Genomic DNA, 23,409 nt, shown 5'->3' on the forward strand with positions numbered 1-23,409 from the left:
CTCTTGCTGCTATTGATGACCTTTGTTCTGGTACTGTTGAATTTCTTCCAATCTTCATTCCCTGATGTTCATGTTTCGGGTCACTTCATTCTTAAAGACTGTTAACATTCCTTCGAGTACTTCTGCTTTTTTTTTTTTTTTTTTTTTTTTTTTTTTCTTTCTTTTTTCTTTTTTTTTCCTTTCCCTAACCTTCACTCTCTCTGTTTACATCTCAGGTTATTTCATTATTCAAGACTGTTAGCGTGCACATAGACTGCCTGTGAACCTCATATTCCCGCTCAGTCGCACTGTACTTGGAGTTTCGGCATACAAAAGTTCTTTTCGGTTCATGAGTCATGAGAAATAAGAATGTTCTAGTTTCACCGTTGTAGAAGCATGCACTACATCCCACCTTAGACAGGAGATCGTCAAGGAACATGTCAAGACAAATGACCATCTTTCCAGGTCCCATTACCTATCTGCCTTAATGAATGTTTCAAGGTATACCTCCAGCCCCGATCTATTGTACACGGCAACCAAGCTCTCCTCCTAACCAGGCACGGCCCCGATCATCCAGAGCCTACCTAGAAGCAACCCACCGAAGTAATTATCCGAAGCAATTTCTTTCATCTCTCAGATTCTAGACTGTAAGTACCTTCTGGACTAGTATATGTGATGGATCGCCTGGCCCCGCTGCACTCTAACCCTGACAGTATTTTGCGCCAGACACTGGCGGGTAAACATTCCACGACCGGACTTCAACCAGCACACCCGCCAATGATCATCCGTGAGCATTCATCCGACTCAGCCGGCTTGCCTTGTGAACCGAGGCAATGCAAGAAGTTAGTGTGTATTGGTCTGATGATCGGGTTCGTTTTGTTTCAGAAGAGAAGGGTTCAGTTGGCCGAGGCCGAAGTTTATCCACTACCGTACTTCCAAACAGTCCTCACGCTGAATCGCATAGCAGCAGCAGCAGCAGTAGCAGCAGCATTATAAGTGCCACTAGCACAAATCGCATCCTCTTATCATCATCACCTCTACCTTCTCGATTCTATCACTAAACAGAGAATACTACTCAATTGAAAAGAGAGACCACCCGACAACCACACTAACCCCGTAGTCTCGGAGCCAAGAAAGACTCAAAAATGGGCAGCCCTAAAAGCAGCCCGCGAACCGCACTAGACTAAAACCCGCGCGCGCCCGCCCGGACGCAGATTGATTAACACCCCAGCAAATCAATCTATCGGTGACAGACCCTGGCTTGCTCTGTGCATGACTGATGCCTAGACTAACTTCCACCATGGATGGCCGACACATAACGGTTCCTGCATATGATACCACAGGATTTGTCGCAGGCTGAGACTTGACTGCACGCTGAACCAACCATGGGATGCCATTCGGGGTTTTCTGGGAGAAATTCTGGAAGACTAGATTAGTGGGGTTTCAGATGTGGCTCCTGATTCCTGTTCCTGTTCCTGTTCCTTGTCCCTAGTTTAACCTTATTAGACTTTTGTTATATTCTTCATGCCGAAGTATAGACTAGACAACGGAGTAGATACCCTTTCCTGGGAACAAACAGCCTGGCATGGTGAAACGGAGGGGACTCCACACCGGGTGATCAGTCGATCCCGTTCAATTCAGATTCCCTAACGGACCCAAAAAAAGATCAGTCTTTAGTAAAATAACCCACGTCGCAGATGGATGCCGACGTAGTGTATATAAACCCTGCTTCAACTCCAGAGATTTTCCCATCCAGCAAGTGCAGTGCACCGCCAGTATCCTTACCTACCCTACCCTTCCCTCACTTGTCCATTCTCAGTCACTCGGTGAGCAGCGCTCCATACACTCGTTACACATACACACACACATCCACATCCACATCAGTATCATTCGTACTCAAAACCAAAATGAAGTCTTTCATCGCTCTATCCCTCCTAGCCACCGCCCTTGGTGCCCCCACCGCCACCCACCAGGCCCGTCAATTCGACCTGTCCTCCTTGACCTCCGGCCTCTCCGCCCTGACCTCCGGCTCCGCAGCTAGCTCTGGCTCGACTGGTAGCACCGGATCGGAAACGACCACCGGATCCAGTGGCCTCAGCGCTCTGGCTTCGCTGTTCCCGTCGTCATCTACTTCTAGCACCACGGGCAGTACTAGCGGAAGCGGCAGCAGCAGCAGCAGTGATGGCCTGAGCAGCTTGATGAGCATGTTCTCCAGCAGTGGTAGCGGTATGCCTCCCATCACGCCCCTTCTCCTTCGTTCCTACACCATTAAGTCATATACATAACGACCCGAGTAAAGAATAAAGGATACTAACAATTGACGACAGGCTCATCAACCGAAAACGGCGTGACCCAACACAGCGGCAGCTGCAAGAAACTGACCTTTATTTTCGCCCGCGGTACCACCGAGATCGGCAACATGGGAACCGTCGTCGGACCCGAGGTGGCTAGCGAGCTGGCTACATTGACGGGCAACCAGGTGACCGTGCAGGGAGTGAACTATCCTGCTGATTGGGAGGTGAGATCCCTTTTCCCCCTCCTCTTCCCACCCCATTATTACCACCGTCCAGGACTAATAATAATGGTATAGGGCAACGTATCCCTCGGCTCTTCCGGCGGCCCGACCATGGCCTCGTACGTGAAGGAAGCGCTCCAGCAATGCCCTAACACCAAGGTCGTGCTGGGCGGATACTCGCAGGGTTCGATGGTGGTGCACTACGCCGCGAACCAGCTGAGCGCGGACCAGTTGTCGGGTGCTGTGTTGTTCGGTGACCCGTTGAAGATGGAGGGCGTGGGTAAGTTGTCTAGCAGCAAGGTGAAGGAGTTCTGTGCTAGTGGGGATCCCGTCTGTGAGAATGGTATGAATGTTATGGCGCATTTGACTTATGGCAGTGATGCCAAGGAGGCGGCGCAGTTTTTGGTCCAGGCTGCGGGGGTTTCTTCTTCTTAGGGTTCTTTCGTCGTTTATCTCTGGGCTTGGTGGGTTATATTCTATCACTACTTATGTGGGGTGAGACTGTTATGGATGAGTATGGGTATGGGTATGGATATGTTTATGAAAGAAGGATTTATTATAGTATCTAGAAATAGTGCTATAAAAACAGACAATACTGACTCTATCTATCCGTCTGTCGACTCATTTAGAAGATCTTGTACCCTCCCGGCATCAGCCCCTGCCACACACCATTAGGATCATACTTCTTGGCAATCGTCTGCAACTTGGCCAGGTTCTCCTCTCCATATCCATCAAAGATATCCTGGAACCACGCAGCATCACCCATGTAGTTGAAGCTGTCATACAGGCCAGCCTCCAGGGTAGCATTGTTAATCTTGTAGGTAGTCTCAACCACCCACTCGCCCACAATCTCATCATACTCGGAGCCAATCCACTCAACGACCTCAGCGTAGCAGAGATACACCTGGTCCTTGTCGAGACCGAGAGCGTTTCCACCCCGGGACTCGGAGGCCTCGAGCCACGAGGCACCAATGGGCTGCCAATCCAGCTCGATGATGGAGATGTTGGCGGTGGGGATCTGAGCATACAGGGAGGGGAGCTGCGCAGCGAAGGTGCTGTTGATGATGCTGATACCGCGGTAGAGGTCGGCATAGGTAGTTGCCTTGATGGTGCCGGCGACGAAGATGTCACTGCCATGATCATTAGTATACATGTAGCGAATAATGTAGTGGGGATAAAGTGTGGAGGCGGGAGTGGCGCGTACTTGATATGCGGTGTAACCATCGCTCCCGTCTCAGCCGCAAACTCCGCCAAGGTCTTGAATCCCAGCGTGTTGCTCTCGGCCGGAATGTCGGTGAACGGCTTGAAGATCTCCGGGTAGCTCTCCGTGGCGCTGTCGTAGAAGAGGATCACTGAGCCGACGCTCGTGTTGCCCTCCGGCACGACGGCAGGGACGATGTGAGTCTTGGGGTCGGAGATGTTGGCCGCGTAGGTGGCGGATGCCTGTATAACCGTATCATTAGCATATACCTTCTCCATATATAGTAATGGTTTCCAAAAGAAAAGGGAAGGCATACCTCCAAAAACTGATCGATATACTCCGCCGCAACAGTGTATGTTCCAGCCCAGACCTGAGTCGACTCAATAGTCTCCATATCGAAGCGAGTCACCAGACCAAAGTTGCTGCTTCCACCCTTCAGCGCCCAGAAGAGGTCGCTGTGGCTGGTGGCGTTGGCCTCGATGATGGTGCCGTTCGCAAGCACAACCTCGTAGTTGATGACAGTGTCGCAGCCGAATCCGACCTGGTTACCGTAGAAGTTGATGCCGCCGGCGAGCAGCAGACCGGGGACACCGACGGGACCGAGACGGCCTCCGGCTACGGCGAGGTCGTAGGTTTCGAGGTAGTCGTAGACGGCGGCCCATCTTTTGACATTAGATTATGTTTTTCAATTGGTGGCATGGATAGGGTATGGGCTTACCTGTATGCCGGACCAACCGAGACAACGGAATGATCATCGGACAGTTCGAGGGTCGTCAGGTTCGACATGACGATCAGGACACCGTTGTCGATGTTGTTGGATCCCTATTGATTCCATTAGTTACTTCGCTTCCCATATAACTCAATTGATAGATATGCTGGTATATGCATACCCTGATTCCCATGTGTCCTCCACCGCGCACGGCAAACTGCGCCTCGGCGTCCACCAGCGCCTTGACACCCTGGCCCAATTCCTCAGCCGACTGGGGCCGGAACACACAGCCAGGAGACATGATTTCCGTGTTGGACCAGAAGTTCTGCGCCTCATACTGGTAGACAGTGGAGCTGGGCGCAAACACCGCGCTGGACAGGGACTTGTTGAGGGCCTTGCAGCCGGCCGAGGTGGCCTTGGCGGCAACCGTAGTGGCCGCCGCCGTCAAAGGGAGGAGGGAGGCGATGCGCATGGTGTATGCTTCTTGACAACAATGGCACTGCGGAGAGAAGGAAAGCAAAATGGAGGGGAAGAGGGAGCTTTAACTGCGGCCCAGCTGGAGTGGAGAGCTAGCTAGCCTGTGAGCTGACGTGCCTGGCGGTGGTGGTGGTGGAGATACACCGGGCAGCAGACTAGAAGCCCTTGGCAACGGGAGCCGGATAGCCGAGGAGGAAGGATTCGAAGAAGAACATGCCGTGCAGGATGGGGGGAGAGTGGCTGGCACCGGGGGGGAACTGGACGGCGGTTCCTGGCTGGAATCTGAGAAATTCGTCTCGGGCAAACTCCCGAGAGCAGACTAGTTGAAGAGGAGTGGAGACATTAGTGGTGGTTTAGTGAGGGTTAGTGAGGCTTTAGTTGGCAACACTAGGAGAACTTTTCCACCGATTCTCCGGACAATCAGTCCAGACCAGATGATACGGTCGCTTGTACATATTATGGCTGTTCAACGGTCGCATTATGTCTATAACTCGTGTATACAAAGGAAATTAGAAAGAAATTATGCCCCAGCATGTCTGGTGTCGACCACGTTGAACTCCACTGTTCGGAGGATCCTATCTTCCCCTTTACACGTTTCGGCCGGCAGGATGTTCTCCTCGCTTTCATTGTCGGCGCCACCCTGCAATCGCGTCGAATATTGCCGACTCCCATTATTGAAGTCAGGCTGGTCGCGAGGAATGGAATTCAGTGGATGTCCATACTTCCGTGATCCTGATTGGCCGTATGCGTAGGACGACAGGCCCAGCAGTCTGGGGAAGTATCGTCGCACAAACGGACGCATGGCCGTCATGCAGCCACCTGTGATACCCAAGTTTAACTCAACGGTGCACCACAAAAGAGCGTTGGTCGTGGCCCCTGATCTGTTAGCTGCATCGAGGGAGGGAATGGGTGGGCGACGTACAGGTTAGATCGGTGCTCTTCAGTAGAACATATAGACTTGCCAGTCGGATGCAACTCACGATGCCGACCCTGTCATTGTCAGATCCCAGCTTCAATTGTAATGAATGCCCAATTGAGACTTACGAACAGCCCATCGCCAGCATAGACCCGACGGCGACCTTTTGTCGCGCCGGCATCTGCAATCGCCGCAACCACGGACTATCCACCGTCAGCATCTATATCAGCAGCTTCTTGGAGGAAAGACATACATCGGCACCAACACCGTCGCGAAATCAGTAAAGATGCCCAATCCCGCATTAGCAAAATAAAACACCGGCCTGTTCATGCAGTGTGCCGTCAAGCGCAAGTCCCACGCTGCCGCGATCGGCGTACAGCTAAACACATTGGCCAGTACACTGGCCACATTGTAGCCCACGGCGACGAAAACGATCGACCACACGGCCAATCGGAAGCCGTGACTAGGAAAGATGCGCAGGTAGAAAACGCAGACGGAGACTTTGGTGAACCCTGTCCCGGCGCAGTAGATGATGGCCGCGACGACGTTGAACTATAGGGTGAGCTTCATCGAAGTCAACCAACAAACAAGGCAGGAAGTATATACCTTAAGAAACCAAGGGGTAAACAGTTCCAAGGGCACGTCCCACATATGCTTGCCCAAGCCAAAATCGAGCACTGCTGGTCAGCGGGGCCCGAAACCGTTCATGGCTATCGATGGGTCACTTACTCTTCAGAGTGACTCCGGTCATAACCGTCGACAAGATCTGCTATGGGGTCAGCTACGTGTATTCAGTACACTGGGCCCAAAATCAGATTATCCATACCGCTGCGAAGATCATCAAGTCTAGTGTTTAGTTAGTTTTGTCTGTTTGCCCAACTTCGCCCTGTGCACCTCTCTGTAGCACTTACAGTCATCCCACGCTACGCTCCGCACGACAACCACACGCGTCCATGTTCGCACCGCCAGCGCTATCAGCGCAATCGGTAGAAACACACAATTCACCACGACGAATTTGGCGCCAGAGTAGGGCGGATCCACAAAGTTGGAGACCTGGCCAGGAGGCGGCTCCATGGCCGGGATAATGGTGCTATTCGCCATATCGCAAAGCAGGGCTACACATGGTAGCGCAACAACAGCAGTAGTAGCAGAAGCAACAGCCCTCAGATCACTCCGGGGCCAGGACGGCGAGGAGAGCGGCTCAAATAACCCCAACAGGGAGACTCAAAATAGCACGGGCGTGATCCTGGTGGAGAGACTAATTACTATATGTAGGGTGGCATTGCATTAGGGAGCTGAGCTGAACTGACCTCAAATCTGGGACGCGGTTAGAAGGCGCATTATCCCCGAACGACGGACGCAAAGCTTAAAGTTTTGGGCAGGGCGATTGGCGTGTGTCTGGATTTGGTTTGACTTTGGGGTTTGGCAGTCGCGCAATCCAAACGGAGAGGGCCGGAGGAGAGGGTGGAGGAGAGGGGGAGAAGTGTCTAGAGCAGGAAACAAGATTTGATCATCATTGAAGGAAGGGCTTCTATGCAGGAAAAGATGATTCCAGTCCAGTTTGGATTCCACATCCACCACTGAGAAGAAGCAATCATGATGCCTGTCTGGGTATGGTGGATGATCAGTATGGCGCGGAGCAACCACTTAAACCAGTATAGTTAGTCTAGCTGATCGGACTTCTATTTGGAGTGAAAAACGTGAAGACGTGATTGTGTGCGATCGGGATTTCATGACGCTCAGGCCCTCCAGGTACGCGCTGGTATCGTGCTTCGTTCTATCCACTTCCTCGTGGATACTCCATACACCCAGGTTAACACTTGCAGGGCCAGGTTCACCCTGGCACTACTGCTAGACTCGCAGTAGCATGTTCCCTCGGGGTGGAGCCAACCAGATAACCGAGGCAAGTAGCCAGAGTATCTCCTCCCGCGAAGGAAAGAGTGATCGTCCATGATAGGGGTTGGTTGCCCCCAAGCTGTGCTACGCTCAGTGTACACCCTCGCCACCACTCCAACAAAGACATATCTAGAAGACGAAAGAATCCATTGTTTGGCACCAGTCATAAAGACGTGGAAGCAACTAAACAGAGCCAGACCCATGGACCTGGCACCCATTCATCTCGGCAACCGAGCCAATGCCGGGAATGATTTATTGCCATCGCCCCGTCGAATACGAGACAGTTGCCCCAAACCAACCATCGAAGTCAGCAAGCCCACGATTTATTTTAACTAGAGGATTAGATAATATATTAATTGAAATTACACAGTTGTTTCCTCGAATCATCATGGTCATTATCTACTCCATAGCTTTTGCGAGCCAGGTGCCAACACGCACTAAACGCTAGTTCCGAACCAACTAAGCAGTGGAGTGGAGCATTTTCGGTTCCTCGGTTGTGCAAAAACTTTAACACTTGTTTATCCCTGAATCCCTCAGGGCGCACATGGATTGATTGTCACTCCCTGCTGTTCCTGAAGAATTGATTTCAATAGTGCGGGGTGGATATATAGGGTCAAAGAGGGAGATATTGAACTTACAATGGTGATAGCTTCATCTTCTTTCAAAAGGACAAATGGTTGGCTGTGGGGTCCGTCTCATCCAATATAATAGACTTTGAAGGCACGGAAAGGAAATCTGGTCCGGAACAGATAGTCCAGTTCCTAACTATCTAACCCAACTAGATAACCTCCACTGAACCGAACCCTCCAAGAGACTTCTTCTGGATGACATTTCCGCGGCGTTATCCGGCCGTACCCTATCTATCCAGCCCCGAGATACAGAGTGGACACTCGGCGGAGTGACTCTGCGTCATCATCTTATTTCAAATGCCGAGTAGTCTTAACTAGTACATGATGGCGAATAAGACACAGACACCAAGCTAAAACAGCACTACTAATTAAGCGAAGGACAAGATCATAAGTCATAGCATCATATTCACAACTAACTAACTACCAAATAAAATGAATCTAAGACACTCCCACAAATCGTTTCATGGGCCCATACCGCCCCGTCAACTCGCGTAGACCAGCGCCCCAAAGAAACAATGGCACCGCCAGCAATACACTTGCCCCCTGAATCGCCGTCATCTCTCCAAACACCTTCGCGGCGCCCTGTTTCGCGATCCAATCCGCCGCATATAGCGACAACAACATACCGATCGTATTCCGGATCACGAAAATAATGACCAGTGCTTCGCCCGTGATCTAAAGGCAACGCCAACATTAGCATGTTCATGTTCATGTGCTCCCGCCAACCACGCTATACAACGCCACCATGCAAGGGGTAAAACTCACCGGCTTATAACAATCCAACGAATACGTGACCGCCACATTAGAAATAGCCGCGACCCCAAAAGCCTGCATGGCATATCCCACTGCCGCACCAGCCCAGTGCGTTTGATTCGCCACGCACAGTCCGAAGATGAGTATCCCCGCGGGTCCGATCGTGCCGGGGATGATCATGGCGGGGAGTCGGTACTCGGGCAGTCGTTGGCCCCCGCGCCGCCGGGTATAATATGTGGAGAGGATGTCGATGAGACGTCCACCCAGGTAGAAGGCTAGCAGGGCGCCGATGAAGCCGGAGAGGGAGAGGAGGCCGATACTGCCAGCGGGCCAGTTGTAGGGCGGGGCTGTGAAGGTGCGGGACGCAGTGAGTTGGACGACGATGTTCCTGTTTCTTCTATTAGATTGGGGCTTTGCAAAGAAAGAAAGGGGAAGAATAAGAATATGGCTTACCATCCTACGGAGATTCCGATGGTAAAGGCTGACCATAGGAGTTGAGGGTACATCGCGTTACGGAGGATATCCCATACCGTCTGGAGGAACGAGGCGTCCGGGTTGTATCCTCGTGTGATGGAAAGCCAACCCCAATACCTCGTCTTCTGGGAAGAAGCATGTCGCGCGAGGTATGTGGTTTCGCGAACGGTGAAGATGGCGACCACAAAGACCGCTCCGACTGCTATAGCAAGGAAGTAGCACATCCAACGCCAGTTCTCGTCTTGTACCAGGTATGCGTTGATGAGAGGGCCGAGGAAAAGCCCACCGGTCAGGGCAAGATGGAAGATCATGAGGTAGTGGCCGCGTTCGTGGGGAGCCACCATGTCGCTGACCACGGCAGGGACAGTGGCATCGGCTGCGGCTGCGGCGAACCCGGAGAGGATGCGTGAAGCGAGCAGCTCGCCGTAGCTGGTGGCGCGGGACGACCAGACATTCATCATGGAGAGGAAGAGCATGGAGATGAGATAGACGGGGCGTTTGCCGACGACGCGCATCAGTGGAACCCAGAAGATGTTGCCGACGCCGAAGAGGAAGACATTGAAGCAGACGAGTTCGCCGGCCTGGGTTTGGGAGACGTGGAATTCGGCGATGATAGCCTTGGTGGCGACGGTGAAGTTGCTGCTGTTGACATTGGCGAGGAAGGTATAGAAACAGATGGTCAGGTAGGTGGTGAGTTTGGCAGCAGTGGACCAGTTCTGAGAGGTTAGCAAGCATACCGAGTGGGTTCAGGATGGCGGAGAAGGAGATCATGGATATACCTGAGGATCATTAGGGGCAGGAGTGATAGATTCCTTGTCATTGGAGAGATCGGGAAGGCCATGTTCCTCTGCAGCGTGGTCGATATGGCCGAAGCTGGCTTTGTCGTCTTCCATGGTGACGATGGTGGAAGGGGGTTAGGAAATAGGGGGAGGGAATACTTCACTGTAGCCCAGTAGTTGGCATTGGTCCGGCAATTATGTAGGTTATCGTCACAGGGTAGATCCTGCGGAGTTCTTGGATCCCTTGGAAGACCCGGTGTCGGGATATCCGAGATGCCCTCGAACCTGCAGCAGCCCAAAGACCAACGAAACACCAACTAAACACCCCGGACTTCGCTTGGGTCCCAGTTACCCCGCCTTTTGCTACCCCGGAATGAGCGAGCTTGGCCTCTTGGCTCGTCTCTGTAGTTCTCTCTCGGATGACCCGAGAGGATGAGAACGAAGCTAGGGCTTACACAGTCACCGGGCAACTCGTTTAAGACTTGGACTGGCCACGACAATCTCGGGATTTGCGTGACACGAGCTGGGATTGTTGCAGGTGGCTTGAAAAGGTTGATGGGACATCACTGATCTGGGAAACTTTAGACAGACATCCTGTCACTCCAATTTATTGTTGAGTCAGTGGTGTTTCTCATGGCAGAATAAATTCCCAATGACACAAAGTGCATTTCCAATTACCGATCGGGGGTAAATCTCTCTCATTCTCTATAGCACAACTCGGATGTTGGAGCCTGTACATCTGAATGCAGCCTTATTCCTGAGGCATCAGTGAGGCAGCGATCGATCGGGCGCAGGTACACCCAAGACACTTGACTATTTCTAATACTATCTATGTTAAATTCAGTCTAGTCTTTTGTATATATTGCATATTCTATATGCCAGCATGCTTTGTTTAAGCCAAATAGAATAGAGTAAGTCACCTCGGCCTCGCCGCCGAATCTATCATAAATGTCTTGAATGAGCAGAATCGAGAAAGAGACATGATATAAAAGCTAGTCAATGGTTCCACACGCTCGGCGACATACAATCACCTCCATTTGGGGACATGCTTCGGAGTAGTCATTTGCTTGGACGGGCGCAAATCCAGGTTTATCGGTCTGGGGAGTTGAAGATGAAGGGTCTCGACGGGAGGCATCGCATACGGAATGGAATGCCTTTGAACACCTGAACGCTCTTATCCGCATCTACTGCGATGATTGTTGCTTAAGGGGAGGAAGGAGGCTGTGATTGTGAAAGACCTGGGTTCATTAATACAATATATTTGTGGCAAACAACGCCCACTGCTAGAATATCGCTCGGTATCCGCGTTTATATTGTATGTCAGAATTACTAGTATCCATCAGTAGGCGGTCCTGTTCAACATTGTTCAGTTATAAATCTTTTGTGCCGGTATGAGCACATCATTTTCGTATCTAGGACATGACCCCCAGCATTAGAAAGACGTTATGCTCACTTACTCTTTTCAGTGGCAGCATACTAATGATCACTTCAGGGCAATGTAGTAACAGCTGCAGTCTTCCCAAGGGACAGAGTACCTTGAGTTTCAACAAAGACGCGTAGAGTCCCTCAGTGCTCAACAAATAAATTCAATCATTGTATAAACAACTAATAAACACTATCTAAAACAATTAAAACGCTTGCAAACATCTATCATACATAATCATCAGCGTCAGCAGCATCAGCAGCATCAACAGCATCAACAGCATCAACAGCACAGGTCCGACCGTCTAGTTCGCGGCCTATCCACAGCATCTCTATGCCAAACGTAATACTCGCATAACGTGCGGCGTCGCCGACTCCGCTCGTCCTCGTGTACTTCGTCGGCCTGCTCGATCTCCTTGTCACGACCGCTATCCTTGTCGTGCACAATATGCTTCCATCCCTCAATAACATCGTCCACCTCCGCCAAATTTCCAACCCCGAGATTGTAGGGCCGATAGTCCGGGTCCCGCTTGAGGCGCTCAATCACACTGTAGTGCAGCTTGGCTCCTTGTGGCAGAGGTCGTCGCAACCCCCCGACATGCCATCGGGTCGATTGCACCCTTCCATCCGGTGCCACTTTGGGCCGCTTGATGGGCAAACATTCGAGCACTCGCCAGAACAACGTCTCTAGCGCCTTGCCCGAGTCGTACATGAGGGAATCATGCAGGATAGCTCGCTCGGCCTGGTGTATCACTTCTGGATTGCTCTGCTCCTGCTTTTTGAAGTCAAAGCAACCAAGCTTGTGTAACTGTTCGGGCTCGTAGGACAGTCCGGCATCGATGGATTCCTCCACCATCCACATAAGGGGGATCTGGCTGGCTACATAGTCTCTGCCCAACTCACGCGGCCATCCACCACCAACGTCGCTATGGTCGCCAGAAAAGTAGACCTCCTCGAACTCCGTCTCTGGAGACGCCATCAAGTCGCTACCCCAAAACTCAACGTCCGCCCGCTCAGCCCATGTACTGACACGACCGATCTTTCCATGCGCCCGTAGCCTCTCAAATAGCACCGGCTGGAATTTAATTCGGCGCTCATCAATGCTAACTGCATGTCGCATGATTCGCGGTTTCGGTTGGATCCGCATGTCTCTATGGTCATCGTAGATGTTGAACTTCGCCACGCTGTTGACTGTATCAAAAAGGCCAAGGAAGTGCACGCGGCCCACCGATCGGCACATCGTGTCGCGGCACATGCGGAGAAAATACTCGGCCTGTTCGGATTCCTTGCCACTGTTGGCAAACTTATACGATGTGAACGCTTCCCAGACAAGGGGCATGATCTCCTCGTTATCAGCTGAGATTAACCCGATAAAGTCAAGCATCTCGTTGAGGAACCGCGCCGTGTAGGCCCCGCGCGAGAAACCAAACAGGTAGATGTGCGATCCGGGGATCCAGCGACGAGCGAGGAATCGGTATCCATAGATAACATGCTGGGCAAAAGAGGTCGCGAGCGCCTCATCAATGATCGCGTTGGGGGCGATGTTGCTAAAGGGACGGACAGCCGCGTTGGCGAAGGTCCCAGGCCTGATGTCTTCTCCTATGCCGGCTACATGATGTCAATAATTGTCATTATAACTCGAATGAAGCAACATACGCTGGTAGTAGCAGTCTAGTCATGTCAGCGAGTGTTCATTACAGCTATCAAGGTAACTCACATCGGTTTTCCTTCTTGCGGTCTAGCATGCGGAAGATCTTGAGAATGTTGCTATCCCCGCCATCCACGCGGAAAGTGTTCCCTGTTCCATCAAAACAGAGCACTAGCTCTCGCGTCGGGCGGTCTGGCGGGCACAGGCAGTTGCACGAGTCGAGACTCATTTTGCTTCTAATTTGTAGCTGCTTGGAGAGTTTCAGGGACCAGGGCCGGAATTGGGCGACATTTGGTGCTTAAAAGGGCCGACATTGCCTGACAGCTCCGCTCCCATCCTCGGCTGAGGTGTTCAGAGAGTTGGCAGTGTCGAGGCACTGTCGATCCTGTGGGGATAACAATAGCCTGGCAGGAATGGCTGGTTGACTCACCGCATATGCAGGGCTTAGCATGTTGTAAGCCATGAAGTCAGCTTTCATGTATGAATTCAGCTGATCGGCAGACGAATGGCAAGAGATTGCTGTAGTTCGTGCTCAGACGATGCCAATCCGGGCACCCTGGGGTCACTTGAGGTAGAGTCAATCTCGAGAGACCATCCAATCACCACTATCCACACAGAAGGCTGAGCTCCAATCAGTCTGATATCAGCCCAGATTACCACCAGGGCACATGGTCAGAATCGTGGCGCAATTCGTGTTCCAGCCTGGTTGGTGAACTTCAGGCGTCCAGTAAGCGGGATATGACCAATCACAGAATATGATGTGATACTGCATTTTTATAGACAATATATGCATGCAGCGCCGTTCATTGCAGCGCCCAATCGGCAGATTTAGCGACCCATTGTTGACCAGAAAGGCAACTCGTGTGCCGAGTATCCTGCTTCTACGGGGGTCTCCGGGTTCACCAGAGCCACCCAGTCAACTGCTTCAATTTGCCTCCATGGGTTCATGGGTTCACGACAGCCGTGATTTGCCATTGTAAAGAGCTCCGAATGATTTACAGCCTTCAGCTCTTGGCCTACTCGCACTGGCAAGTTGAGCCAACGCCACCCTGCCTTGCATCTGCAAAAGGCCGCCTTCCGGTGCAAGTGCGTAATCAGTTTAACCATCTGCGTAGTGATATCACGACAGGGCGACCGAGCCTGTCCGTGAGGAGTTCTCCAGTATTGTCTCAGGCGTATAGTCATATGGCATAGTCGTGGCGAAGGAAGACAGTCTAGTTCGAGCCGTCGCAGTTGCCTTGGAGTGCTTCCAGCTGGCTTCAACTGGACAACGAAAGGACGACTTGCCTTTACAGCTGCTCTTCAGGGCTCACTTATATATATTGGGGTATTACTCTGCATGCGCATGTGCTAAGGGAATATGCCTCCTGTAGCTGTAGCTGTCAAGTTGACACTCAAATGTCATCGTGTCGGCTATTAAGTCAGAGCGACAAGTAGCACTCTCTGGATCGAATAGGCCATCAAATATAGGATGTATGATTGTCTCCAAGCACTATGTGCTAATGGTCCGCTTCCCATCAAGTGTAGTTAAGATTGTACTCCGTAGCTGCCCAATGTTATTGTCCCGGCTAATAAGCTCAGTTTGAGTTGGCTAGTTCTACTCCACTTTGGCGACTGGACCAAAGAATGGATGCCATGAATCGAGTGGAACACGCCTGTCGATCATTGTTTACTTAGTATCATTCGGTCCTCACAATCAGCTGCTCGTGGTATCCAGGCTAATCAGATGGACCAACTCAGGCGAGATACCTTGCCGGTCGCTGCGACAGTCATTATAGCGATATGGCTGCTATTCTGCCGCTCACACCATGTAAAATGGCTTGAAGTATACTGCTCGATGCAATGCCATATCCTAGGGTGACGATGAGAGCAGGAGACATAGAGTCAGGAGTAGAGGAGAGAGAGAGAGAGAAGGGAAGGAGGATGACGTTGACTCCTCAGGCACCAAGTGGACAACCTCCGCTGAACGACCAAACAGTGCAAACACCCACCACATCCTCGATGATCTCACCTCTTCCCATCTCTACCCTCTCTTCTTAAGGACCATCTAAATACCCCCAGCTGCCAGTGGGTACTCTCAAGGTGCTGCTGGTATAGATATCATAGGTGCGGACGTCACCATGGCATCCTTATCTGCAGCCAGTCATCAGCAGACCTTCATGCCAATGAAAGCGACCCTATCTTCTAGCATCTGCCTTCCAACTTATGTCGCGCTCTAGGATTTCCCCTAGTGTTGCATGTTACTAATGGTCATTAATCATGCCTTGCTGAAATGCCAGGCCGCATAACCGCGGCAGTTTGTATAGGCGTCTGAAGTGGATTCGGTGTGTTACTCCTACCCAAATACCCCATTACCCCCATATCTACTACGGAGACAATAGACACTGGATGAGCTATCTGAACTGACTGAATGAATCAAATGAATAGACTACACCTACCAACGCCGCTACCCCCACGAAGCTCCGAGACCTCTTACCTCTGAATACGGACAGACCTCTGCGCTGCAGCAAACGACATGGGCTGCTGATCAACAACCACCTTGAAATAGTAGAGAAGCCACCAAAGCGAATCGCCATACAGTGCAGATACTCACCAAGAAAGAGGATGTACGGGATTTAGGTAGTTCTTCTGAGATATTGACCCTAGTGAACACGCAGGTAAACCCGCAGGAGAGTCTCGCAATTTTCCAAATTAAGAGTCTGTTTTTGCAGGGTATGGGAAAGACAGAGGGCAAGTCAACGGTATGCTAAGCCATGACTGGTGACAGCATTGGGAATTCCGACGGTGATTTGACACCGGATACTATATCGCTTGGAGAGATAGCCGGTGTAAGGGAAAGTCACAGGCTGCCGAATGTCTCTCAGTCGTACAAAAAGCTGAGCATTCAGCGAGCCACCTGCCTATCTTACTCAGAATCCGCTTCGCCGAACGACAATCTAAGCAACAAGCAGCAACAACAACAAAACAAGGAACACACGGAGCTACTACCCAGCGAATCACCACCAACAGCCTCAACTAAGCCCAACCTAAAGAATAGAGTTAACCACAAGGTTAAAAGTCCAAGGCTTGGAAGGTACCCTACCGTCCCAAACCCAGCTAACCGGATACACTTCAAGAAAGCGCCCATAAGAGTTAAGGAGTAAATTTAACTATCAAAAATGTAACCCTCCTCTCCCTCTCACGATTGAAACGCGTTATGACCGTCAAATTAAACATAAAACCATAACCGCAGAGCTAATCCTACGGACATCACCGAGTAGAAGCAGATCCAACTAACAAAACAGGCACGCCTTAGACCAAGACTATGTCCCATGGTTCAATGAACCAGGTCCAGGGGTTACCAAACATAGAATGAAAGACCATAGGATTGTACCATTTTATCTGATGAGTTAGAGAAACTGAAGTAAACAGGTTCTGCATCTTAATCAAATATGTCAACGTAGGCAAACGCAACTAGCCTTGCCCATAAGGCTAACATCCTCTCCAACACAGAGCAAGCCACATAATGCCCACCTCGACCGCTTACCCCACCGCCAAAAGCGGCAGAACTCGTTCGACCTCGCAACGAAAAGTGTGGATATAGACGGCTATAGACGGATATATTTTTCATCCACCTCCGAAACGACGAGTCAGCATTCTGTACGTTTTCTGACCGCCTTGGGGCAGTGTGGCAGAAAATGGTCGCTACAAAGATTACTAGACAGTGAGTAGTGGTGGTTAGGCTTTAGCACGAACTTGAACTTGATAGTAGGTTTTTTGCAGAGATGGAGTTGGGTATTACCGTCTTGTTCTTGGTGGTCTTCATTTTATTTTGCGTTGGTAGGTAGTAGTGATGCGTTCGCCTTACTGAAGTAAGGATCGTACTGTGTGACGATGTCTTGGTAGTCATAGTATATATTTCACTAATAGAACAACTGAACAACACACAAGGAACTCAACACTGATATCTGTGTAGCTCTGATGGCCTGACTGGCCTTACTATTTATCATCTTTTCATCTAATATGCTCCCATAATATTAGGAAGTAACTATACTCGTAGTACAAAGAAACTTTATACTAGCGGTGAAAACAAAACCACCAGCACCACCATCGCAGTCTCAACCCCAACCCATTACTAATTAACGACAATATGACACCGCACGCCAAACCCCCATCCCGTGCATCTGAAACGGCAATCTTGCAGGAAAAATATCTATATATGCATGCATGCGGGATATATCTATGACGCAAGCTGCTGAAGATACTGCTAATGGAAGGAGGGAATGGAAGGAGGGGAATGGAGGGGCTGAGGGAAATAGTACTAGATAAAAATAAATAGACTTTGGCTTGTTGCATTTCCTATAACATAAGTGTGTATGTAAATATGCGAGATTGTCACCTAACGGGTTCTGCACCACCTGCAGAATCATCGAAGACAAAAAAGGTTATCGGCAAGGGGTTCAGTCATTATTGCATGGCATATATCCCCCCCACACGGACGGGAAATAGTCATGGCGCTCAGCTGTCAGCATGACACCACTAAGAAAGGTTCAATAAGAGATGCTTTAAGCAAGGGATCAATGGCTTCGTATCACATTAATTTATTAACCAAAATGAAACAGCTAGCCAACACTGGGATATCTAAGAAAGTAACAAAACTCAAACCAAAACGCGCACAGACAATATGACAGATCTAACGCCGAACAAAATAAACGAGGCATCAAGGTTTCGCCATCAAGGAGACGAACAGCGCTGTTCTTGCTTGGGCACGGCTTCAATCACAGACTCCATCCCCGGATTGTTGTTCCAGATACCGGTGATTTCCAATCCCACCTCGTCGAGCAGCTCGCGCCACTGGCGCTCAGAGCGCTCCACACCCGAACCGATACTCATCATCTGGATGTCCAACGATGACTGCAGGAGCGGGGCGTTCGTATCCGGCAGGACAAAGTCCACAATGATGATGCGGGAGTACTCAGGGTCCATGGCAGAAATAGTGTTGACCAGAATCTTGCGGCAGATGTGGTCTGGCCAGTCATGGAAGATGGCGCGGAAGTAGTATGCTCTTGCGCCTGTCCGTGTGTTAGCTTTGACAAGGAAACAATTGAAGGCCCGTGAGAAATATTGCATACCCTTGATAGGCTGTGGGTCCAAGAAGCTATATCCCATTCCTTCGACTCTCCCGCCAGGACAGCGAGACACCACCTTGGGCAAATCTTGTAGAATGAGCCGGCCAGGGACCTCGGGGTGCCTGTCATGGAACTTCACCAGATCATGACCCTGGTTACCGCCTACGTCGACGAGGAAAGCAGCGTCCCGGTGGTCCATAGCATCATTCGTCAATCGCTCGACGGGATACACATCAAACCAGGTCGGTTTGCCGTGGCGGCGACTCGACATGTACGAGTTGAAGAGCGCTTGGCGGTGCTTGTGCTGCGCAAGCCATTCGAATTGACTCTTCCCAACTGCCCATTGCATGGGTGAACGGGAATACTCCTTCGGGGAGGTGTAGCGGTGTTCCCGAAAATAGTCAGGAAGTTTAGCGAGAGTGGGGAGAGTAAGATCGTATCTATGCCGTCAATATTGTATGCAATAATGCAGGCATTCAAATTAAAGACTTACATGCAAGGAATGCCATCTCTTCCAATCGGCTGAGTAAGTGCGACAGTCTTGTCGTTCGCAGTATATACTTCAGATTCATGGTTTGCGCACAAGCCGAGTGCGGTCATGACTCGCATCAGGCGGACTAAAGGTATAAGCAGAGACCGTGAAGATTTTGGCAATTATCTTACCAATCAATCCCCGCTCAGCACCAGTTTGTGCAGCTAGCTCTGTAGCCGACAGTCCGCGCTTGCTATGCTCCACCAACAATGGGAAGATACCGAGATCCATAACGGTGCGGAGTGCTGCATTTTGTGGTGGCTGCATGCACGTTAAGCGACAGTCACCTGAGCATAAGGGGAAGAAGCAAATTACCTGGTAGATCAAGCGCAGGACCGTCTCCGTTGGAGTCTCAACTGCAAGACGCAGCTCGTCGATCAGGCCGAGCAGCTGGAAATGCGACTGTGCAGACTGGCATGCACCTTGGTCCTGCAAAGCTGTCTGCTTGATAGTCTCCACCAGGGAGAGAACCTTAGACTGGTCGACAGCCATCTTTTATCATACAGAGTAGTAAATTGTAAGAATATACAGAAAAATAATACTATAGCTGGGGTGGTATGAGAGTCGTGAGATGCAAAGATGTAGCAGCGGTGAAACAACATGCAGGTTAAGGGATTATATAGCACTTTCCGCGGAACTGAAAACCGGGCCAGAACTAGATACAATCAATAGTTCAAGCAGTCGATCAATCAGCAAGGATGGCAATAGTGCAATGATGCCCACACCCGGACTCCTGAAAAAAGCAAACCTGGCAGGCCGGTCGCATCCGCCGGGATCCCAAGGCAAGGATAGTTGCAGGACCCTTCAATCTGGGACTTTGTGTCGACGCTTTTCCAATAATTCCGAATGCGGATTGTCGGGCGAGGCCCTAGATCATCATGACACGATAGCAGTAGCAGACGCGTTGTCGCATGAGTCACGCCGCATGGGGTAGAGGTTGAAGATAGTCCAGCCGTATCTTCTCCGGCTATTCTCCTTAGACTTTGGCTTTCTTGGTTCGGCTGACGAACCTCCTCCCATTACGGGACGTCTAATCTATCTGTGGCAATGGCTTTCAATAGCCTGGGGTCAGTTTCGCACGGGCTTTGCTCCCCCTCCTCCCGATGAAAGTTCAATGAATCCTGGCGCATATGCAGAACTTTGTCGTAATCCGGACTGCTCCGCCCATTGTTGAAGGCACACTCAGTAATAGATTTTCTCGCTAGATAAATGCGCAGTACCACTGGGCTGGGGCATCCCGATTACCCTGTTCCTGGACCAGCGCCACAACGCCACTCCGAAAGTACTAAATGCTAAATGTCCGTCAGTCCCCGTAAGATGGCCACCGCTCCCAGCTGGCCCAAGCTCCTCCAGAGCCTGTATGTCGGTATGTATGTATGTACGTGTGTGATTTATGTATGAAGCTATGGCTCCCACTAGCTGTCTGTCCGACGCGGAGATCGCTGGGTGAGATCGTCTGGCCTGAGCATACAGATGTGCCCAACATAGCAACAAAGGAGAAACCCCTCCTCGGGGTCTGCTACTAGAGCCTATCGTTCCAACCATGCGCTCCTGCCGGATAGTGTATCAGGTATTCCGGCCGCTGTTACGATATTAGGCCATACGGATCCGATCCAGAAACCTGGGTAGATACCCGTATGTGGAATCCAATTGGTGTCTTGGTCTGGACTGGCCGCAAAATAGACTCCAGGTCCGTGCTTATCGACGTCAAGTGAGGCAAGCGTATCATCGTCTAACCAGAAGTCCGGGATGTGGTTTGCAATACGATCGACGAAGCTATGAATTCGTCCGACACGTTTGCGATCGCAGTCTCGGGTCCAAATGATATTGCCGCTAGTCCAGGTGCTAGTACCTCATGAGTATGGAGTGAGGCGGTAGTTTGATTGAACAGATACCAACAGCATGGAAATCGGCCGCGGTGACACCCGCGTAGATCATTTTTTACTCCCCGGCCCAGTCGTTCCACATTGTAATGTATAATGCTAGTTGTTGCTTTTTTTCTCGATGTTACTGTTTTGGCCCAAGCATCGGGGAGGAAGTGTGTACTTCTGCCTTGGCTAGTTGCATTGGGCTCTTGACAACAGACACAAAGGTGCTTATCTCTTGAATAACTATCCAGTCATGCAAGCTATAGGGTGGTTAGCTGGGCTAGACCGTCGATCCCTCAACAAATCCGCCTTACGTTAATATCCGGCTGCAATTTGGTACACGGACCAGCCAATCGTGACGAATTATCGCACTAATTCAGGAATAAAAGGCGGGAGATTAGATAGATCATGCGCTGGTAACCCAATATTAGTCATTTCTTTTCCAGCTCCCCGGCTTAGGGTGGCGGATCGGATAGCCGGCATTGTCAATAGGGGTGCTTGTGTAAGATTCGGTGAGCGGCTGAAGGCAGATGAGAGCAGTCGATAGGCCAGCCACAATGGATACTGACAGTATTGGCGCCTTCAGTCTGCATCTCACGGCGACTAGATCCCAAACCTGCAATGCTACCGGCGGATCAACCTCCCGGCCCTGGGTGCTCCACTTTGGACGGAAGTTATGGGTACATGCCTTTATCGTAGCGCCGGGGCCCCATCAGGTGGTACTATGTGCCAGGTGAGGTTCCAACAGCGGCAATACCCAGAAGGCGCTTCCCGGGTAGTCACCGAGGACTTTTGCCCTATCGTACAGGTCACATCATAAGAAGTACTGCTTGGTTTGACCCACCCGAGTTCAGCTCGTGGCGTTCCGATCGGATGGGAATTGAGACCTATTGATAGAGCAGAATCGATCGATGATTAGGCTACCGTGTTGCAGAATCTTCTAGCTCCAGTGGCAAGCATTGTATGTGAAACCAACTTCGGATCCAGAAACAATATCGAAATCATATCATATAGAGCGTAATATTAGGAGAAAAGAAATTTCAGCAGGAGTGAGGCGGAGAATTTGTCAATCGAGCACCTCGCTCCGGTGTTGCGGATATTCGCACGGTCCGCACTGGCCAAGTACCGGGCTTTGATGGATGCAAAGGAGAAAAGTACCAGCTGCAGAAGTCCGGTGCACGGGCCAGTTCGTCGACTCGAAGGGCGGCGATTATGGCTGGTATGACAATAATGACTCGACCCAAACTAACGAATTCAATTTCAAGCCATCTCGGGTGGCGGTGCAGAGCGTGAGACGAGTTCGCTGTCCGCCGTACTTCCTGACTGTGTAAGGGGTTCGGTTGTTTTCATTATAGACCGGATACGCCTCCGTTGAGACCGGGGCTGAAGTGTGCGACAGCCATATTTTCAAGGCCCCACCTCAGTAGACAGGTCAGAAACAGGCCATCGAGGAAGGTTGAACACGAGTACTCGGACATGGCTTTCTGCACGGGTACATCGTCCTTTGTCGGTGGAGCCATCATCCCCAGCCAATTTTGCTGTGACACTCTAATTTTGGGGGATGGGCATTTGTCAGCCTGAGAGGACGTCGGGTCTCGCCTTCCTTCCCCCAAAGTCCCAACCCAAGCCTAGGGAGCGAACAAAGCCGAGGAGGAAAAAAACAAATAAAGAGAAAAAACAAAGCAAAGAGGGGTTGTCCACTGCTTAGCTGTCTCTGTAAGAAAAGCTGATCAGCGATCGATCTTCCACTCCCGAGGGCGCGATCCAGGTTCCTGGGCCGGGAACCCGGTTACTGGGGCGGGACTTCATCCTAGCCTGCCCTAGTCCCTCGGCTGGATGGACGCTGATTGTTGACAATCCCTGCACTATTGGGGCCGTCCTTATGTCGCAGGATGCAACATTATGCAACCAGCCCATCATGCTGCGAACTCTGCTTCCGCTCGTGCATCATCTGCTGCAGTGTGACTGACAAATTTCACCGCACCCGCGCGCTGTCATCCACTCAGCTTGGACCATCGCACGGACAGGCAGGAGCTCTGGTGTCATCCGAGACCAAATCAAGCCTGTTCTGTTCCTTGATTTGACAGCACCTGATCGCGATCGTGCATCCATGGTCCGGCCAGATTTGGGCCCGTGCTGGCTTTAGGGTTCTGATTAACTTTAGGAATTGCCACAGTTCGCATACGTAGTGGCCCCTGTAATTAACTCTCCTGATGGTCCTAGTGTCTGAGGGGACGTCATTCCCAGTGGAGATCATCAGCCTGACAGTTTGCGTTTCCTAGTCATACACCGCTTCGTTTCGTGCAGGGATCGGAAACCCAAACTGTGGGAACCAACAGGCCGCGACTGTTCCTAGTAGGTCCGGACTCCGTGCATCTCCACCGACCTCCAGGCGAAATAGCAAACATGATCGATGTATGTACCCACCTCATCCTGGCTCCTGGACTTAAATAGGCCTTGGTTTCCCCCAACATCAGCATCTCAGGTTTATCTGATGTACAGC

The 23,409-nt window shown here is 50.9% G+C and overlaps 12 protein-coding genes across 12 annotated transcripts; 3 read left to right on the plus strand and 9 right to left on the minus strand.

Annotated features, from left to right (window-relative positions):
• Positions 1-499: 499 nt before the first annotated feature.
• Positions 500-1,296, minus strand: An02g00720 (uncharacterized protein; the record flags this gene model as incomplete). Its single annotated transcript, XM_059746019.1, has 6 exons — positions 500-559; positions 635-672; positions 743-796; positions 908-1,000; positions 1,093-1,157; positions 1,235-1,296. 6 exons carry the CDS (start codon positions 1,294-1,296, stop codon positions 500-502), a joined length of 372 nt encoding a protein of 123 aa, XP_059605964.1.
• A 590-nt stretch (positions 1,297-1,886) lies between these two features.
• An02g00730 (uncharacterized protein) lies at positions 1,887-2,929 on the plus strand (the record flags this gene model as incomplete). The annotated part of the gene is made up of 3 exons (XM_001399174.1): positions 1,887-2,205; positions 2,307-2,497; positions 2,570-2,929. 3 exons carry the CDS (start codon positions 1,887-1,889, stop codon positions 2,927-2,929), a joined length of 870 nt encoding a protein of 289 aa, XP_001399211.1.
• Positions 2,930-3,119: 190 nt separating this feature from the next.
• On the minus strand, positions 3,120-4,876 carry An02g00740 (uncharacterized protein; the record flags this gene model as incomplete). The annotated part of the gene is made up of 5 exons (XM_001399175.1): positions 3,120-3,624; positions 3,699-3,937; positions 4,012-4,357; positions 4,414-4,517; positions 4,586-4,876. 5 exons carry the CDS (start codon positions 4,874-4,876, stop codon positions 3,120-3,122), a joined length of 1,485 nt encoding a protein of 494 aa, XP_001399212.1.
• A 525-nt stretch (positions 4,877-5,401) lies between these two features.
• An02g00750 (uncharacterized protein) lies at positions 5,402-6,898 on the minus strand (the record flags this gene model as incomplete). Its single annotated transcript, XM_059746020.1, has 6 exons — positions 5,402-5,700; positions 5,804-5,871; positions 5,926-6,000; positions 6,051-6,260; positions 6,527-6,578; positions 6,709-6,898. 6 exons carry the CDS (start codon positions 6,896-6,898, stop codon positions 5,402-5,404), a joined length of 894 nt encoding a protein of 297 aa, XP_059605965.1.
• Positions 6,899-7,536: 638 nt separating this feature from the next.
• Positions 7,537-10,442, minus strand: An02g00760 (uncharacterized protein; the record flags this gene model as incomplete). The annotated part of the gene is made up of 6 exons (XM_001399177.3): positions 7,537-7,900; positions 8,062-8,217; positions 8,798-8,997; positions 9,088-9,463; positions 9,529-10,265; positions 10,329-10,442. 6 exons carry the CDS (start codon positions 10,440-10,442, stop codon positions 7,537-7,539), a joined length of 1,947 nt encoding a protein of 648 aa, XP_001399214.3.
• A 584-nt stretch (positions 10,443-11,026) lies between these two features.
• Positions 11,027-11,375, minus strand: An02g00770 (uncharacterized protein; the record flags this gene model as incomplete). Its single annotated transcript, XM_059746022.1, has 2 exons — positions 11,027-11,157; positions 11,354-11,375. The coding sequence occupies 2 exons, from the start codon at positions 11,373-11,375 to the stop codon at positions 11,027-11,029; spliced, it is 153 nt and encodes a 50-aa protein (XP_059605966.1).
• Positions 11,376-12,033: 658 nt separating this feature from the next.
• Positions 12,034-13,627, minus strand: An02g00780 (uncharacterized protein; the record flags this gene model as incomplete). Its single annotated transcript, XM_059746023.1, has 4 exons — positions 12,034-12,699; positions 12,823-13,358; positions 13,407-13,421; positions 13,468-13,627. 4 exons carry the CDS (start codon positions 13,625-13,627, stop codon positions 12,034-12,036), a joined length of 1,377 nt encoding a protein of 458 aa, XP_059605967.1.
• A 275-nt stretch (positions 13,628-13,902) lies between these two features.
• Positions 13,903-15,915, minus strand: An02g00790 (hypothetical protein; the record flags this gene model as incomplete). Its single annotated transcript, XM_059746024.1, has 8 exons — positions 13,903-14,035; positions 14,114-14,164; positions 14,246-14,458; positions 14,526-14,661; positions 15,206-15,334; positions 15,356-15,426; positions 15,518-15,553; positions 15,875-15,915. Coding segments are annotated over 8 exons (810 nt in total), but the record flags the coding sequence as incomplete, so codon positions are not given.
• Positions 15,916-16,151: 236 nt separating this feature from the next.
• An02g00800 (hypothetical protein) lies at positions 16,152-17,342 on the plus strand (the record flags this gene model as incomplete). Its single annotated transcript, XM_059746025.1, has 6 exons — positions 16,152-16,471; positions 16,683-16,767; positions 16,810-17,037; positions 17,073-17,101; positions 17,147-17,217; positions 17,308-17,342. The coding sequence occupies 6 exons, from the start codon at positions 16,152-16,154 to the stop codon at positions 17,340-17,342; spliced, it is 768 nt and encodes a 255-aa protein (XP_059605969.1).
• A 769-nt stretch (positions 17,343-18,111) lies between these two features.
• On the minus strand, positions 18,112-19,530 carry An02g00810 (uncharacterized protein; the record flags this gene model as incomplete). The annotated part of the gene is made up of 5 exons (XM_001399182.3): positions 18,112-18,449; positions 18,510-18,946; positions 19,000-19,123; positions 19,170-19,299; positions 19,354-19,530. The coding sequence occupies 5 exons, from the start codon at positions 19,528-19,530 to the stop codon at positions 18,112-18,114; spliced, it is 1,206 nt and encodes a 401-aa protein (XP_001399219.1).
• Positions 19,531-19,914: 384 nt separating this feature from the next.
• Positions 19,915-20,976, minus strand: An02g00820 (hypothetical protein; the record flags this gene model as incomplete). Its single annotated transcript, XM_059746026.1, has 4 exons — positions 19,915-20,048; positions 20,259-20,567; positions 20,660-20,814; positions 20,891-20,976. 4 exons carry the CDS (start codon positions 20,974-20,976, stop codon positions 19,915-19,917), a joined length of 684 nt encoding a protein of 227 aa, XP_059605970.1.
• Positions 20,977-21,582: 606 nt separating this feature from the next.
• An02g00830 (hypothetical protein) lies at positions 21,583-23,356 on the plus strand (the record flags this gene model as incomplete). Its single annotated transcript, XM_059746027.1, has 9 exons — positions 21,583-21,714; positions 21,826-21,871; positions 21,961-22,125; positions 22,193-22,240; positions 22,306-22,398; positions 22,628-22,867; positions 22,934-23,019; positions 23,071-23,128; positions 23,214-23,356. The coding sequence occupies 9 exons, from the start codon at positions 21,583-21,585 to the stop codon at positions 23,354-23,356; spliced, it is 1,011 nt and encodes a 336-aa protein (XP_059605971.1).
• Between the last annotated feature and the right edge of the window lie 53 nt (positions 23,357-23,409).

This window comes from Aspergillus niger, assembly GCF_000002855.4.
Source record: "Aspergillus niger supercontig An02".
NCBI classification, from domain to species: Eukaryota; Fungi; Ascomycota; class Eurotiomycetes; order Eurotiales; family Aspergillaceae; genus Aspergillus; species Aspergillus niger.